The sequence below is a fragment of the Muntiacus reevesi genome, chromosome 2 (genome assembly GCF_963930625.1).
Source record: "Muntiacus reevesi chromosome 2, mMunRee1.1, whole genome shotgun sequence".
NCBI lineage: Eukaryota > Metazoa > Chordata > Mammalia > Artiodactyla > Cervidae > Muntiacus > Muntiacus reevesi.
Window position 1 is genome coordinate 282,509,986 of NC_089250.1, and position 16,955 is coordinate 282,526,940.

Here is a 16,955-nt window from a genome sequence, read left to right on the forward strand (position 1 = left end):
TGAGGACCTGGAAGGTGTGGGGGCTGGAGGACATGCAAGAAACAAATTCTGTAAAGCAATTATCCTTCTATTAAAAAATAAAAAAAGAGTAAAGAAAAAAACACAAAGGACAGCAAAGGCGGGGCTTGCGTTCTCAGCCAGCCTCTGCCAGATTCCGCCTGTGCTGACGCATCAGACCAAAAGGCTGGTGCTCCCACCCCGTATCACAGATGAGAATACAGACACAGAGAGGTTAAGCATCTTGCCCCAGCTCACACAGCTCCAGGGGGCAGGGCTGAGACCTGGACCCCTGTGGTCGAATCTGGAGTCCAGATGCTGTGATGACCCCGAGGGAGCGGCAGAGACCAGACGGCCCATGCTGAGCCAGGCGCGCGCACACACACACACGCGCATGTGGCCTTCACCTTTGCGGCCACAGAAGTCAGAGGGAACCAGAGGGTCACCGGGAGAGGCCAAAGGAGAGCCGGGGTCTATAAGGAGGAGAGGCCACACTTCCCAGGAGGCCAGGAATTCCCTTCCCTGGTGATTCTGATTCCACTCTGCATTCCTCTCCCTGGACCCAGGACTGACTGTCCAGTGACCTAACTGAGTTGGCTCCAGAATTATGCCTCCCCAGGGGTTCAGCTAACTGGACCCCACTGCTGTCAGTAATAACGGGGAATGAATACATAGTCTGGGATTCAGATTTGTTTGGAGAGAAAATTTATTAGAAAAGGAGACCTAAAAAACCACGAAGGCAATTGGCATGAACATCTCCAAAACACTTGAGAAACCCTCTGCTGTTTATCTACCTCCTCTCATGTCATGAAAGTGGAAGGTCTATTTAACAAGTAATTCTGTGCTTATCATACTCTTTCTTTAAAATATTTATTATATACTTATTTATTCAGCTGTGCTGTGTCTTAGTTGCAGCATGTGGGAGCTAGTTCCCCAAGCAAGTATTGAACGTGGGTCACTGCATTGGAGTTTTAACCTCTGGACCACCTGGGAATTCTCTCCTCATACTCGTGGGGACAGTAACGGGTCACAGGCCTCCTCTGAGGCGCCCTTAGAGCTGAGGCATGGGGTGGCTGCAGAAATCCTCCTGTGGCTAAGGTGTGGTTTGCTGCTCATGACTCACTCACACTCCCTGCAAACATAGGGTTTCTCCCCTGTGTGTGTCCTCTGGTGGGTGATGAGGAGGGCCTTCCGACTGAAGCTTCGCCCACACTCCCCGCAAACATAGGGCTTCTCCCCTGTGTGTGTCCTCTTGTGTGAGATGAGATTTGACTTCTGGCTGAAGCTTCGCCCACACTCCCTGCAAACATGGGGCTTCTCCCCTGTGTGTGTCCTCTGGTGTGTGATGAGATGGGACTTCCGATGGAAGCTTCGCCCACACTCTCTGCAAACATAGGGCTTCTCCCCCGTGTGTGTCCTCTGGTGTCTGATGAGGGCTGACTTCTGACTGAACCTTCGCCCACACTCCCTGCAAACATAGGGCTTCTCCCCTGTGTGTGTCCTCTGGTGTCTAATGAGGGCGGACTTGTGACTGAACCTTCGCTCACACTCCCTGCAAACATAGGGTTTCTCCCCCGTGTGTGTCCTCTGGTGTGTGATGAGATGGGACTTCTGATGGAAGCTTCGCCCACACTCCCCGCAAGCATAGGGCTTCTCTCCTGTGTGTGTCCTCTGGTGTCTGACGAGGACTGGCTTATGACGGAAGCTTCGCTCACACTCCCCGCAAACATAGGGCTTCTCCCCTGTGTGTGTCCTCTGGTGTCTGATGAGATGGGACTTCCGATGGAAGCTTCTCCCACACTCCCCGCAAGCATAGGGCTTCTCCCCTGTGTGTGTCCTCTGGTGTGTGGTGAGACTTGACCTGTCCTTGGAGCCTTGCCCACACTCTCCGTACGTGACCCTCATAATCCCTGAGACCCCTGCCCCCGTGAGCAATGTGCCTGTGTCCTCTGGATTCAGTTTCTGGCTTGTGCTGGGTTCGTCTTTCATTCTCTCATGCACCCCAGAATCCCCCATTTGTCCTCCGGGTGAGTAGGAAGAGACCCTTGAAATCCTCTTCAGCCTTACGCTTTTCAGCAATTGTTGGGGCCTGTCCTTGGCCTCCTGAACCTCAGGTTTGTCGCTCGGGCTGTGTGGATCTGAATATCGCTGATTTTGACTGCCTGGGCAGGGATCCTCTGGTTGGAGGAGGTCTCTTTCAGATGGTCTCAGGAGGGTCTGAGAGGGGTGACTGCGTTGGATGTGTTGGCTGAGGAATTTCTGGCTGGAAAAGGCCAGAGAGCAGGAGGGACATAGGTGGATCTTGGGCTTCGGTTCTGCTGAAAGAGGAAGCTTTTGGTCAGGTAGCTGGTTTGCCGTGATCAGGCCCTCCCCACTCATCATCTAAGTGTTGACAGTGCATGATTTCTGTCCCATCAAGTGTCTTTACAGTCCACTTTTCCATTCCACTGTTATTCTCTACATCTACAGAAATCCAGGAAGCGGGTGTCAAGGGCCTTTTCTACATACCACCCAGATAGGGACCTTCCAGCTGCAACAAGGCAGCGTCTCTCCTGATAGAGGTGGATCTGCAGAGACTTTCCCTGCGTGTAAGTGTCTGAAAAGTCACGTCACAGTGGCCCCAGGTATTCACCCTACTGAGGGATAAGACTTGGTGACTTAGGTGAAATGTCCTGAGTGGCTCCTTGTGAGGGGATAGGGTCTATTAAGTTAGGGGCGCCTGGCCTGGAGCTCTCTGCATATGGGAGGCAGCACAGGGGGTGGTTAGAGCAGGTGTGGGTAAATCTGACTTTGTGGTTCCTTGTTCAAAGAGCAGCCTTTGTGCCGATCTCTGCAGGAAGTGGGTTTGTGCCTGGACGAGACCGAGCGGCCCAGGTCCGACTGGCTACAGGTCTGGCTCCTGCTGCCCAAACTGGTTCACAAATTGCTCTTCTTTCAGTTTCCCATAAATCATAAAATAAAGGCATATCCCTTCTCAACCTCACCAGTACTCATACCTCATTTATTTCATTCAGGCTTAATCCACTTAACATGCACCAGGAAACCCTGTTTAAAATGCATGTCCAGCCAGACTCTTCACACCCTCACTCCCAAGCATCTTCAGACAGCCCACTCTCCCCTCATGTCTGGCAATGAACTGACCTCTGAGGGGACTCCCCGCTGCTGTCTCTTCCCAAAAGTGAACCAAAGCATCGTCTTAGCACAGAGAACGTCCTGCTTGCAGCTGAAAGCCTGCGGTTGTTCTGTGTCACCCAGGAGGACCCCTGGGGCCTGCACGTGGACACAGGCCCTGAGGCTTCCGTGTCCCGTCCAGCCCCCATCCTCTGCCTCTGTGCTTCCTCCCGCGACCCCTGGCCTGGCCTCTCTTCCCGGCCCTGGGGCTGAGGCACTGGCTGCTCCCCTGCCTGGAATCCTTCCCCGCAGGTGTTGTCTCTGCAGAGGCCCTGCCGCACCGTCCTGCACCATACCCCACCTACTGCTCACGCTGACCCGAGGCACGTTCCCTGCGCTGGTTTTCCTCAGAGCACCAGCCCCTGTCTGGTGTGAAGCCCCTGCTGCCCCAGGGCAGTGTTTCTGTCTGTTTCGGGGCGTGGAGCCCCGTCTGGCACAGAGCGTGAACTCACATGACAACAGACTGGAACAGTGACTGAATGCGCATCACTGTACAAGTGTCGCTTAGAAATGGGAAGAAATGAGGGAGAAACAGGCAAATGGGAGAGAGCTGGTAGGTGCTAGAAATGTTGCTTTTTGCTTCTCAGCCTTTTAGCAGAAGGTGATGTTGCACATTTTTTTGCATGAAATATTAAAAATTAGAACTAACATTTTCAATATAAAATTTCTCCTAACAGTCATATGAAAAGAATCAAATTCTGAGGCATTTTAATTGCAACTCAACTCACTTTGGACTGGATTGTCCTCTGCTTCGAAATCGGACCACGAGGCTCCCAGGATGGGGTGGGGGGCTGGAAGAGGGGAGACACTCACCTCTCCCGGCCGCGAGCTCACTCTTCCCCCTGCTGTTCCGCTTGATGCCAAGGTCCTGACCATACTCGTCCCCGTACCAGACCAGCAGCTCACAGCCCGGCCTGACCACCTGGCAGGTTCGGTAGAAGATCTGCCCGTGATACTGGAAGGCCACCAGGTTCTGCTCCTCGTCGTCCCGGGCACAGTTCACATACCTGGGGTCGAGGCCGGGAAAGGGAAAGAAACCTCAGGGGATGAGTGCCCTCCACTCTCCGCCCATGCCCAGCTCCGTGCCTTCCGCCTCTGAGACCGCCCCTCATGTGGACCTTCTGTTCACACCTTCGACCAGGCCATGTGAATTCCCATGCTTTTCTCTCCTTACCTAAGCAGCCATTTCCCAGAGCCCAGTTCCAGACTCATCTCCACCTGGACTGTCCGTGAGGTTGGTGACCTTCAGCTCCTCTAAACTCTGAATTAAGTTCTCTTTCATCCACAGGACTTGGGGCTCCTTGGCTAGCACGCAGCCCTCAGCACTCACCCCAGCCTGCCTTCTCTCCCGAGGCTTTCTCCCATCTCCCCACGTGTATCCAGGGTCCTATTAGCTTGCCCACCCCCTCCCATGGAAACTTGGAGAGAGCTATGATATAGCTTGGAACTCGGAACAGTAATAGTTTGTTCACTCTCTGTCTGTTCTGATGAAAGGAGAGGCCCTCAGAGAATGACTCTGCTCAGGGCCAAGCTGCCCCCATTCCTTCTGAGGCCTCAGGGCCCGCTTCTCACTGGAACCAAGCCTGAGGAGGTTGTTGCCCAGAGAGAGTCAAGGTCTCCTGTGTTAGGTCATCCAGGCGTGTGCAGTTGCTCAAAGATTGAAAAAATAAGGTTACTGCTCCTAAAATCAATTGGCTAATGTCTGTTTGCAGTATGTTCTCCAACAGGACATGGCCTGTGTGATCTGCTTCAGTACCGATGTTCACTGTCTAAACTGAACCATCAAGGGCGTGGTAAGTGTCCATTAAGTGAGTTAAAGTGTCCCTGGTGAATCTAGACTCCTCAAGTTGTTTTCAAGCCCACCAGTTTTGTTCAGCTTATAGACATGTATCTTGATGGCATATGCCATATTTTTATTTCCTTCTCTCTAGTGTCTTCTGAAATGAAAGGGCATTATATGGAGGGAAAATAGGAAAGGAGATATAAAAGCTGTTGAGGGAGCCGGGTTGAGAAGGAAAGGGGCGTGGGACGGAGGGCGTCTCAATGTCTACACACTGCAGACTCACTGCACTCACCTCATCCAGTTGGCCGATGACGTGTCCTTTCCATCCACATACTCGTAGCAGTTACTCCCTTTGGTGATCTGAGGGTCAGAAAAAGAGTTACAAGCTTTCCTCTTTCTTTCTTTTTTTTTTTTTTTTGGTAGGAAGCAATAGAAGAGCTTTTTCCCTGTGTAGTCATTGGTGCTTTTCAGCCTGCATGGATTCAACTGCCTGTCGGACCACACGGTGAGCTCCTTACTCATCATTCCAAGTCTGAGTCTCTTGGTTCATTGAAGGCAAGGGCTCCACAAGGGAGCAGTCACTTCTGTGTGTCTGTACATTGTGTTCCCACCTCCCCTCTGACCTTAGATAGAGGTCTAAGTGTCTGTAGACTGTGTTCCCACCTCTCCTCTGACCTTTAGATAGAGGTCCAGAGTGTCTGTACACTGTGGTCCCACCTCTCCTCTGAGCTTTAGATGGAAGTCCTCTGTTCACGCCCAGGGCACACAGTACCCAGGGCTGACTGTGTCTTTGCCGACCGTGTTATCACCATCTGTGTCCTCCCATGTAGACATGAAGTACCCCCCACCACATACAAGTGATTAGAGGCCAGAGGACAGGGAAACGTGTGCTTCTCACCAGCCAGGCGTATCCACTGTTGGCGGCCTCTTCATCGTCTGTGATCTGGCCCTCATAGGGGCCAAAGTGCAGGCCCAGCGGCAGATCGGATGCCTCGTTCCACACTCCAAGCCCAGCGTCAGGGATGCCCGACAGTCTGATGCTTAACCCAGGGGGCAGAGTGAGGACTGAGCGATTGGCATGCCCCTTTTCCACTGCACAGTCCTTTACAAATGTTGGGGGCCCATGGGCAGCACAGCTGTCGATGAAGAAGTTCTGACACTCCTCACAATCTGGAGGTGAGAACAGGGAGTGAGAGGAGGTACAGTGATGTTGCTGGTCGCATTGACCTTCAGAAAGAACTGGGGAATTCATGGCATTTGGCCTCGATCTTGTACCCCAAGTCATAGAGGAAGGAGATGATTGGGGGACCAAATAGTTACGTGATGTTAGTGGATCAAGGGCTCGTAGCCCCTTCTCCATGAGTGGGCCAGCGGGGTCACTCACAGAGGTAGTCGTCATCCTGGGGCTCGCTAACCTCTTGGTACCCGTGGCCCTTTCTTTCTCGTAGACTGTACCTCTTCACTCCAGTCTCCTTTCCTCTGAGTTCTAAGATGGAGAACAGAAGTTGAGCAAGGCTGGTGGGGTCTGGGGAGTTAGTCCCTGTTTTATCAGAAAGTGTGAGATCTCCTACCTGTCCATCTCTACACTTTGTTAAAACTTTCTTACATATAGTTTTCAAAGTTTACTTTTGTAATTTTATGCTTTTATGATGTAATATTAATTTCTTGGCCAGACTGCATGGCTTGTGGGATCTTAGTTCCCTGACCAGGAATGGAGCCCACACCTCCTGCAGTGGAATCGTGGAGCCTTAACCACTTAACCCGCAGAAAGTCCCTCTCTATACTTTGTTTCTTCTCCCTTTAACTACAGGTTCAGGAGACTGAAGCTCCACTGACCACAGATGCCCAGTTCAGTGATAGCATCTTACACTTCCTGTTAGTAGGTTTAATTTCCAAACCATCTTGCTTAGGAAATAGTTCAATGACACCTCTACTCAGAAAATATATGGTAAGGGCACATGATATGTAAGGCACTGAGCAGACGTCTGGGAATAAACACTAACAAAGCTCGGTTCCCATTACCACAGCTGGATTTATTGAACTCCTTGTAGGTGTCAGACTTTTGCATTTAATGTAAGGCATTTAAGCACTGTATGAATTATGTATCCTTATCTTCACTTTACAGATAGCAATCAGGACATCAGAAAATGTATAAGATTTTCCCAAGGCCTCAGTGCTAACTTCATGTCTCAGATTAGTCCAGCTTAAACCCATGCATACCCAATGTCCATGCCACACACCTAGGCCATACCTATTAGTTTTTCTACAGGGATTAGAGGAATTAATTAGAGGAACTTCCCAAATTTTCTCTTACCGACTTTTTGTCTGGGGTGCTGTCCAGGGGTCCTTGCTTTTCTGGAAGGGGGGACCGGTTTCTGAGCCTGCTTGGAGCCACTTGTCTTCAGCGATTCTGCTGCTCCCAGCAATTCCTTCAAACCAGATTCATTACTTAATGCTGCCCTGGACATTCTCTTCCATGTGAGTAAAAGACAACATGCATTTCTTTAGTTCTTTAAGAATTTATGAAGTGTTTTCACATGCATGACTTCAGTTAATACTTTGACAAATCTTGGAAATACCTGATATGGGGGGAGGGTCTGAACACTGGAGTGTAAAAAAGGGACCTAGGCGGATAGGGAATGAAAACTAGAATTCATATCTTAAGGTTCTTCCCCTTCAACTTTCTGCATAAAAGTGACAGCAAGGCAGGGAGAATAGCTGGAAGCCAGGGAAAGAAGAGGGTAAGGGCTCATAGAGAGATCCGGGGGGTTTCTTTAATTAGTGGCCATTTGATGGACGAGGAACTATGGTAAATTACAGATGGGACAAAACACATGTGGAAAATAAGGTGACAAAGCAGTGAGATTAAGAGGAGAAAAGACGATCGGCAGAAACACATTTAGACAATAAAGAAAATGAGATGAAAGCTGCAGGTTGCCATGTCCTAGCGACAATGCTTGGAATTAAAGTAGCTGGTCTCATCAGTTCTCCTTGAACAAGGCTGTATGACCAGCTGGTTCTACTCAGTTTCCTGATCCATGAATTGGTATACAGGATAATTCTTAATATTACAGTGGACATGAAATTTAATAACCTCCAACAAATTGTTGTGTGTGCTATTTAATACAGTAAGAACATGCGCATACATCCCTGGTATCAATTTATTCCCTAAACGGCATCTATATTTCAAGTGCAGCTCACAAATTCTATCTTCAGCATCCTTTGACCTTTCTACTCCTAGATGAATGCTTAAATTGGAGTCACTCATTCACAAAACATTCATGGGGCCCTCAGGGGCTTTGAGGTGGGCCTGGACTTCTGAGAATGAATGGGTGTGGGCTAGGCTCTTAAAGGTCACAACACAGGGGCAGGCTAAACAAATGATTACAAACACGAGAGTTGCCTAATTAGAGCTCAGGAAGGAGTTGTTACTCCCTCCTACAAGAATGAGCATTTGAAATGATGCCCAGATGATGAGTTTCTACTCAAAAACAGGTAATCTATGTGAAGTCCTTCTGTTATTTTCTTATTTGTTGCTTTTCAGTCATAACCTGAGGCTTCTCAGGGTTGCGAGTTGCTTCCTCATATTGGAGTGGGAGGCTCTGAGGTAGGGATCCTGTCTCCTTCTTCATCTTGGACTGTCCACTCTACAAACTGCCCAGCATGTCCTTAAGCTTCTTCATCTTGGACTGTCCACTCTACAAACTGCCCAGCATGTCCTTAAGCTTCCCTTAGTCAGATGTCTTAGCATATCCCTCCCTAGCAAAGCACAAAAAACTGAGGTTGAAAGCATCTCTCAGATGAATGATATAAAGATGTATGAATAAGCTTCATAGAACTATGGAAGTTTTAATCAGTTTGTCAGGGGTTTAGAGAACGTGCATTGGCTTAGATTACACTATCAGTGATACTGTGATCTCAGGCATATAATCAAATATTTTTACCCCTTTTTTTGAATCTATAATGGTGATAGTTATATACCTACTTTTAGGTACTGTAGGACTGATTTAAGGTTTAAGTAAGTTTATTCACATAAAATGCTTAAAGTCTGAAATATTATGAAAATAATGTAACAACACAACCGCCTACTACTGTTGTTGTTCTTACTAACTGTAAAGATGGTGATATCAGACATTGTGCAAAAGATTCAGGACAGGAAGGCCGCAGTTTCCAGGATCTCTGTGTTTTCTCCTATTCTCACCTGTGACTAGATCCATGAGGAGGATATTTTGGCAACAGGATTTGGGCAATACTCACCTTCTGGTGTTTACTGTGCTCCACTCGGAAGGGCATCGAAGAAGGTTTACCTAAAGAATGATGAGATTCAGTGTTTTGGTTGGTAAATGCTTCTAAACTCTGGGTATTCTAATTAAGGACACGTAATTCTAAGCCAGAGAGGGACAAAGACAATGATTACCAAAGGAGGAATGGAGAATGGTTTCTGTATCATCAACTCCCATGGTTCTACTGGTAGCACACATAATTTTCTTAAAATTATAAAAAAATATGAAACTTCATCTGTGCCTCATCTGATGTTCATAAAGTATCTAATAAATTTACTCGTCTTTCATGACAAAAGTACTCAACAATGTAGACATAGTAGGAAGTGACTGCGATATAATAAAGGTCATATATTGAAAGTCAACCTCTAACATCACCGTCATCAGTGAAAAATATCAAGAAGAAAAGCCAAGGATGCCCATTATCAGCATTTCTGTTCACCATAATATTAGAAGTCCTAGCCAGAGCTTTAGGTTAGAAATGGAAACAAAAGACTTCCTTTTGGAAAGAAAGAAGTAAAATTATGTCTGTTCACAGGGGCATGGTTTGATGTGCAGAGAAATCTTTAAATCCACACACACAAAAATCCTCCGCAGAAAGTTGCACGGTACAAAATCAACATTCAAATATCTTTCCATGAATGAAGAATGACCATTCCACAAATTAAAATAAGAAAATAATCCTATTTATTTTTTATTGTTTTAAATCTACGATCAAGAGTTAAATTAAAAAAAAACAATATTTCTTTTTATTTATTTGTTTGTGCCAGCACTTTGTTGCAGCATGTGTGATCTAGTTCCCTGACTAGGGACTGAACCCAAGTTCTCTGCACTGCGAATGTGGAGTCTTAGCCACTGGATAAATAATCTTATTTATAATAGCATTGAAAAGAATGAAGTAATTAGGAATAAACATAAGGAGATGAAAGACTTATATGTTGAAAACTACAAAATATTGCTGAAAGGAATCCGACAGAAATAAATAGATAGGCGTCTCATGTTTATGGATTTGGAGGCTTAATATTATTAAGCTGTTCATACCACCCAAAGCAATTTAAAGATTCAATGCAATTCCTAATAAAATCCCACTGGAATTTTTTTCAGATATAGAAAATCCATCCAACAGTTAACACGTAATCTCGGAGCACCCTAAACAGGCAAAGCAATCTTAGAAAGAACAGCAAAGCTGGAGGCCTCTGATTTCAGAACACATTACAAAAGTACAGGAGCCAAAAGAGTGTGGATTTGGCAAAACATGTGTGCTTAGCCGCTCAGTCTTCTTGACTTTCTGTGACCTTTTGGACTGTAGCCCTCCAGGCTCCTCTGTCCAGGGGATTTCTCAGGCAAGAATACTGGACAGAGTTGCCATTTCCTTCTCCAGGGGATCTTCTTAACCCATGGATTGAACCCGCATCTCCTGTGTCTCCTGCACTGAAGGCAGATTCTTCATCTGCTGAGCCACTGAGGAAGCTGGCTGGCATAAAGACAGATATGTCAATCAATGGAACAGAATAGACAGCCAGAAATAAACTCTTTGGATACATGGTCTAATGATCTTCATCTAGGGTGTCAAGATAATGGGGAAAGTTTAATCCCTTTAATGAATGGTGCAGGGGAAACAAAATAACCATTTGCAAAATAATGAACATCTTACATCTTGAAGAAAAATCAATTCAGAATGGATGAAAGACCTAAATGCAAGACTTGATAAGACCCTTAGAAGACAACAAGGGTGAAGCTTCACGACACTGATTCAGCAATGATTTCTTAGATATGGTACCAAGTGCACAAGGATTAGTAACAAAGTAAAAATAGACAAATGAGATTAATCTTAAAACCCCTGTGCAGCAAAGGACACTGAACAGACTTGAAAAGGCCACTTACACGATGGTAGAAAATATTTGTAAAATATGCATCTGGTAAAGGGTTACTAAGCATACACCAGTATGAAGGCTACCTATAAGCCAGGAAGAGAACCTGATGGACCATGATGGCACCTTGCTATCAAATTTCCAAGTTCCAGGATTGTAAGAAAACAGATTTCTGTGGTTTAAGGAATGCAGTCTGCTTTGTTATGGCAGTCTGAGCTGACTAACAGTGAGAAAAGGAATTGAATAGACATTTCTCCATAGAAAATACACAAATGGCCAACAAACATATGAAAAGATGCTCAATATTACTAATCAATAGGGAAATGCAAATTGAAACCTTCTGTGATGGGCAATATGTATAAGAAGACAATAGCAAGTTTGGTAAGGATATGGAGAAATTGGAACCCTTATACACTTCTGTTGGCAATGTAAAATGTTGCAAGCTTTCTAGAAACAGTATGGAGTTTCCACAGAAAGTTAGAACTGCTGTATGGTCTAGCAATCCAACTCAAGAGTTTATTTCCATAAAAAAGTGAAAGCAAGATATTGACTAAATAGTGGGCACATGTATGGTCCTTGCCCCATCATTCCCAATGGGCAAGATGTGTGAGCAATCTAAATGTCCATTGGGGATAAAAGATAGAGATTATATATAAGATATATGTTATACTTATTATATCCACATGCACACAGGGAATGTTTTGAAGCCTTAAAAAAGAATTCTGTCACATGCTATGTCATGGATGGGCCTTGATGATATTATACTAAGTGAAATGAACCAATCAAAAAAGGCAAAGATTGCCTGATTCCACTTCTCTGAGGTATCTAAATTAATCAAATCTATGGAAACAGAAAATATAATCGTGGTTGCCAAAGGCTATGAGGAGGAATGATTGGAAAATTGTTCCTCAGTGGGTTAGGGCTTCAGTCACGCAAGATGTAACACTTCTACAGATTTGTTGTACAGCAATGTGTATATATATCCCCGGTGGCTCAGCAGTAAAAAATCCACCGGCAATGTAGGAGATGCAACAGATGCAGGCTCAATCCCTGGGTTGGGAAATCACCTGGAGCAGGAGATGGCAACCCACCCCAGGATTCTTGCCTAGAGAATCCCATGGACAGAGGAGCCTGGTGGGCTCCAGTCTATGGGGACACAGAGTCAGCCATGACTGAGCGATTAGCACTGTGGCCACTAACACTAACGTGTATATAGTTAGCAGCGGTGTGCCATACACTCAGTAACTGTTAAAAAGGTAAATAAAGACGAGCAGGCGTATGGTGAACCGAGGCGTATGCATTCACTATGAAGAGTCTCTCCTTATGTCAAAACCTTTGCAGACAACCAAATGTTTGGTTTTCATGTCCGTTTCGCTAGTTTTAATAACCTCAGGGAACAGAGGGACGTCCCTGGTGCACAGTGGATGAGAATCTGCCTGCCAGTGCAGAGGACACAGGTTCGATGGCTGGTCCAGGGAGATGCCACTTTCTGCGGGGCAGCTAAGCCTGTGTGTCAGAAACTACAGAGCCTGCACGTGCTCTGCAACGAGAAGACAGTCACCGCAACCAGAGAAAGGCCGTGCACAGCAACCAAGACCCAGTGCAGCCAAAACTAAATAAGTAATTTTTTAAAATCTGGGAGAACAGAAATCCATATATGGAGAATCATAGATGTACCTAAATTGTTTTTTCCAGTCAGGCAGATTAACTCTTCTAAACTGTTTGAGCAGCAGAAGAGGAAGTGAGCTGCTCACTTCTATTTTATAATAAGAGTACTTCATTCCTGATGCCATCTCTGGCCAGTGAAATGTGGGAAAGATCATGGAGAATAAATAGTTCTCTCCAACCCTTTCCCATAATCAAAATAAAGAATTAGTTTAACCTTAGGCTAAGATGATCACAGGTTTTGTTTTATATACATACATAAATAATGTATCTTGACATAATATGTTAATCATTTCCTCTTTGAAGAGACTTAATCCAGTAACCAATAACTAATCTGTTTGGTGAATTTATTTCAAAAGTTTGTTTAACTGCCTTTCACTAAGAATGTTTAGCAAGATAATTCTTTTTTAAAAGAGTGATAAATTTTAACCATAAAACTTTTGAGAATTACACTGGAACACCTATACATTCATCTTCATTCAGGATAATGTCAATACTCAGCCACAGCCACTTGGGAATGCTGAAAATTATGTTTTCCTTGCTACTGGCTGAGATGTAGTTGAGACCTAAGCCCAGGCTGGTTTCAGAAAGACACGTCCACATCCTCCTGGCCTCTCACCTTGCTGCCTTGGTGTCCACTCTTCATCAGAATCCTCAGTGTCATCTCCCTGGGGCTTGATGGCCTGCCTGCGGGGATGCATGAAACTTTGTCGAGTGGCTCTGAAACCTGGAAAGAAGCAAAACATTTGTTCTAAGGAGGGGAAACAAAGCATAGAAGCAATGGAAAGTGTCACAAAGTCAGGGAATCAGTAGGATGTGCTGGGGGAATCTAGAACAAGGCAAGAGGTGAGCTCTGCACTGCAGGTCACCCTCCCTCTGGTACAGAACTGCAAACATTTCCTCCAGGTTTGTCTCCACACAAAAGGGAACTGTGAGCAGGTGAAGCCACCTAAGAGCAGGCCAAGTGAACACTGAGGGTGAAGACTTCTTTCATGTTTCCCAGGCTCACAGGCACCCAGCACTTCCTGTTACCTATAGCAATCAGCGCTTCGTAGTTTCTTTTCACATTCCTATATCGGATTTTTTCCCATTCTCCCATCTCTTCCCATTCCTCCTTGGAGAAGTATACAGAGATGTCTTTGAAAGCATCTTTGGCCTAAGGGAAATAATAGATTTCATCAGTGATTTACTAATTTAAGTCAGACCTTAGAGCTGAGCCTTCTCCTCCACCTTTTGTGCGGGGAGTAGCCTGAAGCTCCTGTATGGTGTGTGTGAGAAAGGGATGAAGACTTTCCTTCCCGACTGCGTCCTGCTTAACTGAACAAACACTGAGGATTTTCCTAACTCTCCCTGGACACAGAGCAGTTGAGAAGCTAGTGTCCTGTTTTGTCCCACTCCACCCTAATATCTCAGACAGGACCAGGCATTGCCATCCTGTGTACGGTCACAGGGAAGTTCACTCAGCTGCCAAGGCAAGCAGTCTGTGGTGCTTCAGGGACCAGCGCCATGTCCTTCCTATAGAGCTGGCTTAGAGCCCACTTTTCCGCCTCTACCTCTCACCATGGGCTTCCGCTCTGTTCTCCCAGCATCTCCCTCAGGGCTCTCCTCTGGAGACCTGTTCGGCCTCATGGCCATTGAAGTGCTCAAGGCCAAGGTGCCTGTGGAAGAAGAAGGTGCTGAGATAGCCCAGACCACTGTCCAGAGCCTGAGCTGCCTGCCTTGGGTGGAGTGTCCAGGGCAGGAAGGTGAGGGGAAAGTTGGGGTGAGGGTGTTTGTGAGATGGATGAATCCTGACTAGATATGACAGATCAGCCTAATGTGAATTAGATTTGGTTTCTTTGGTTCCCCTACAATTCAGCCCCTCTGAGGGAAGGCACTGGGAGGGATGTGTCTGTGGGTGATGGAGGGATTCTTGAGGAGACCCGAAACCCCTACTGCTGGACTGGGGTCAGGCTGAAATCAGGGCTCTGTTCCAGTGAAGCAGAGGGAATGTTTCTCCAAGAAGGGTTTTCAGGATCTCCTCTGGGGGACTCAGAAAAATCTGGGCATAACGTAGGTTCTACGTCTAAGGGAGATGTCGCTCGGCTTGAGGAGATCTGGGTCCCACGGGCTGAAGTAACTGGGGTCGTCAGACAGAGGGGACTGGGGATCTTTTGTCTGATGCAGAATGCGCAGGGTGAGACAACTTGGGGTCTGTGATGCTGAGCAAATCGGGGGTTTCTTATTAAGGGACTTTAGGGCTCCGATAGGCAGGACAGTTAGGGTCTTGAGGAGGAAGAGGTTTAAGAGCTCCCAGGCGGAGGTGTTCAGGGTCTCCGAGGTTGTGGAAATTTGGTCTCTCTGCGGGTGTTATTTTTAGGGTGCCTCAGGCTGAGGGGAACTGGGGTTAATCTAGGTATTTGAGGGTCGCAGCACTAGGGGATTGGGTCTTTCTGTGGGTGAAGGGACTTGTAATCCCTGAAGCTGACGAGACGCAAGCCCCCTTCAGATTAGGACTCAGGTTACTCAAAGTTGACGGGATTTCGGGCCTCCCACCCTGGAATTTGAAGCCATCAGACTTATCAGGTTTATGAGGGCTGGGCATGACGCGTTCCCTTTAGCCTCCCCGCTGTCCTGCCGCACTGCCCACCCTGTCCCCAGGAACGCTAGATGTTCAGCGAAGTCCAATCCTTCGGCGCTGAGGTGAAGTGAAGGGCCAGCAGCCTGCCTGTACCCTGTCAGGAGCAAGCGACCAATCGGCGTTGTGACTGAGGCGGTCTGGCCAATAGGCGCCCGGGGGGTGGGGAGCGCGATGGAGGCCCCGCCCCACCGCTCAGGGATTGGCTGCTCTGTGGGCGTGTCTGTCACGCCTCCAGTGCGCAGGCGCAGCTTGGCTGGTCTCTTTGTTTTCAGGCAAGGCCTCTGAGGCCTGGAACCTCAAGTGGGCGGGTTGTCCTCAGGCTGAATGTTTCTTTCCAGTGCCCTCAACTGGTATATCGGCTCCACCAGACTGTAACCGCGCTCCCGGAGTTTATCCTAGGCCCCCCTGTGCCCTGCCTTATCAAATCCAGTTTTGGCGAGAACTCTTATGTGGTGAGTACTGCATTATTCAAGGGAAACCGTGCAATTAACTACATTCTGATGAGATGCACGATAAACACCGTATGGTCAAAGATTTAAGCACAACGCATGGAATATGTATGTTAGAAAAAACTTGGAGGATTTTTAACCTGAAAGTAGAAGTGGCACTGATGAGCCATCTGTTTATTTAATGTAGGTATGAAAAGCCTTCAGAAATGAGGTATAAGAAAACCTCAAAGCCTTGCAAGTGTTTTCTGTAAGCCAAGGCATCGATCTGGAGGACTGTGGATCCATAGAGCTGAGTTTGCCTGACACATACTGGCCTCACAAGGTAAAATAGGGACACTGGTTCTGGCCCTTAGCTAGCTTTGCTCACAGAAAAATAATGTGATTTCCATGTGTTGGAAGCAAAGCAACAGATTTTAGAATTAGTACCAAGTGGTGGTTGGGAGTCTGGATGGAGAAATGTTACCAGAAAAGCGAGTTTACCTCTAGGTGGGTGTAGAGCCAAAAGGTACAACGCAGCCAAAGCTCATGGGAAGGAAAAGTGTATTACTTGCAGAACTATGGAGAACACCATGGAACTTTCCAGAACGCTGTCTCTGTAAACCACAAAGTTTGGTAAGCTTTAATCCATGAGTACAGGCATGTTCCGGCTTCTGTGGTGACTCAGGTGGTAAACAATCTCTGCATAGCAGAAGACCCGGGTTCAACCCCTAAATGAGGACGATCCCAAGAGGAGGGCGGGGCATTCCGCTCCAGTATTCTTGCCTGGAGAATCCCATGGACAGAGGAGCCTGGTGGTCCACGGGGTTGCAAAGAGTCATACATGAGTGAGTGACTAACACTTGAACTTTACAGGCATGTTCATTATGGGTCTTGGGTTGTGGGAGACTCCAAGCTTCAGTTGCTTGAAGTCTTGAGAGTCAGAACCAGTCACCATCAGCATCCCTTACATTCCAGCTGGTCTGGTATACATATAGCTATCTATTCTTGATATAGATATAAATATCTATTCTTCTTCATATATTTTCCCCTTATCAGTTCAATTCAGTCACTCAGTCGTGTCTGACTCTTTGCAGCCCCATGGACTGTAGCACGCCAGGCCTCCCTGTCTATCAGTAACTC

At 46.8% G+C, this 16,955-nt stretch overlaps 1 protein-coding gene across 1 annotated transcript; it reads right to left on the bottom strand.

Moving 5' to 3' along the window:
• Window positions 1–1,116: 1,116 nt before the first annotated feature.
• LOC136161891 (histone-lysine N-methyltransferase PRDM9-like) lies at window positions 1,117–14,396 on the bottom strand. Its single transcript, XM_065927021.1, has 11 exons — window positions 14,328–14,396; window positions 13,800–13,923; window positions 13,387–13,494; window positions 9,209–9,258; window positions 7,266–7,422; window positions 6,336–6,437; window positions 5,850–6,121; window positions 5,244–5,311; window positions 3,982–4,175; window positions 1,715–2,312; window positions 1,117–1,465 (listed from the first exon to the last, which is right to left on the bottom strand). The coding sequence occupies exons 1-11, from the start codon at window positions 14,394–14,396 to the stop codon at window positions 1,117–1,119; spliced, it is 2,091 nt and encodes a 696-aa protein (XP_065783093.1).
• Between the last annotated feature and the right edge of the window lie 2,559 nt (window positions 14,397–16,955).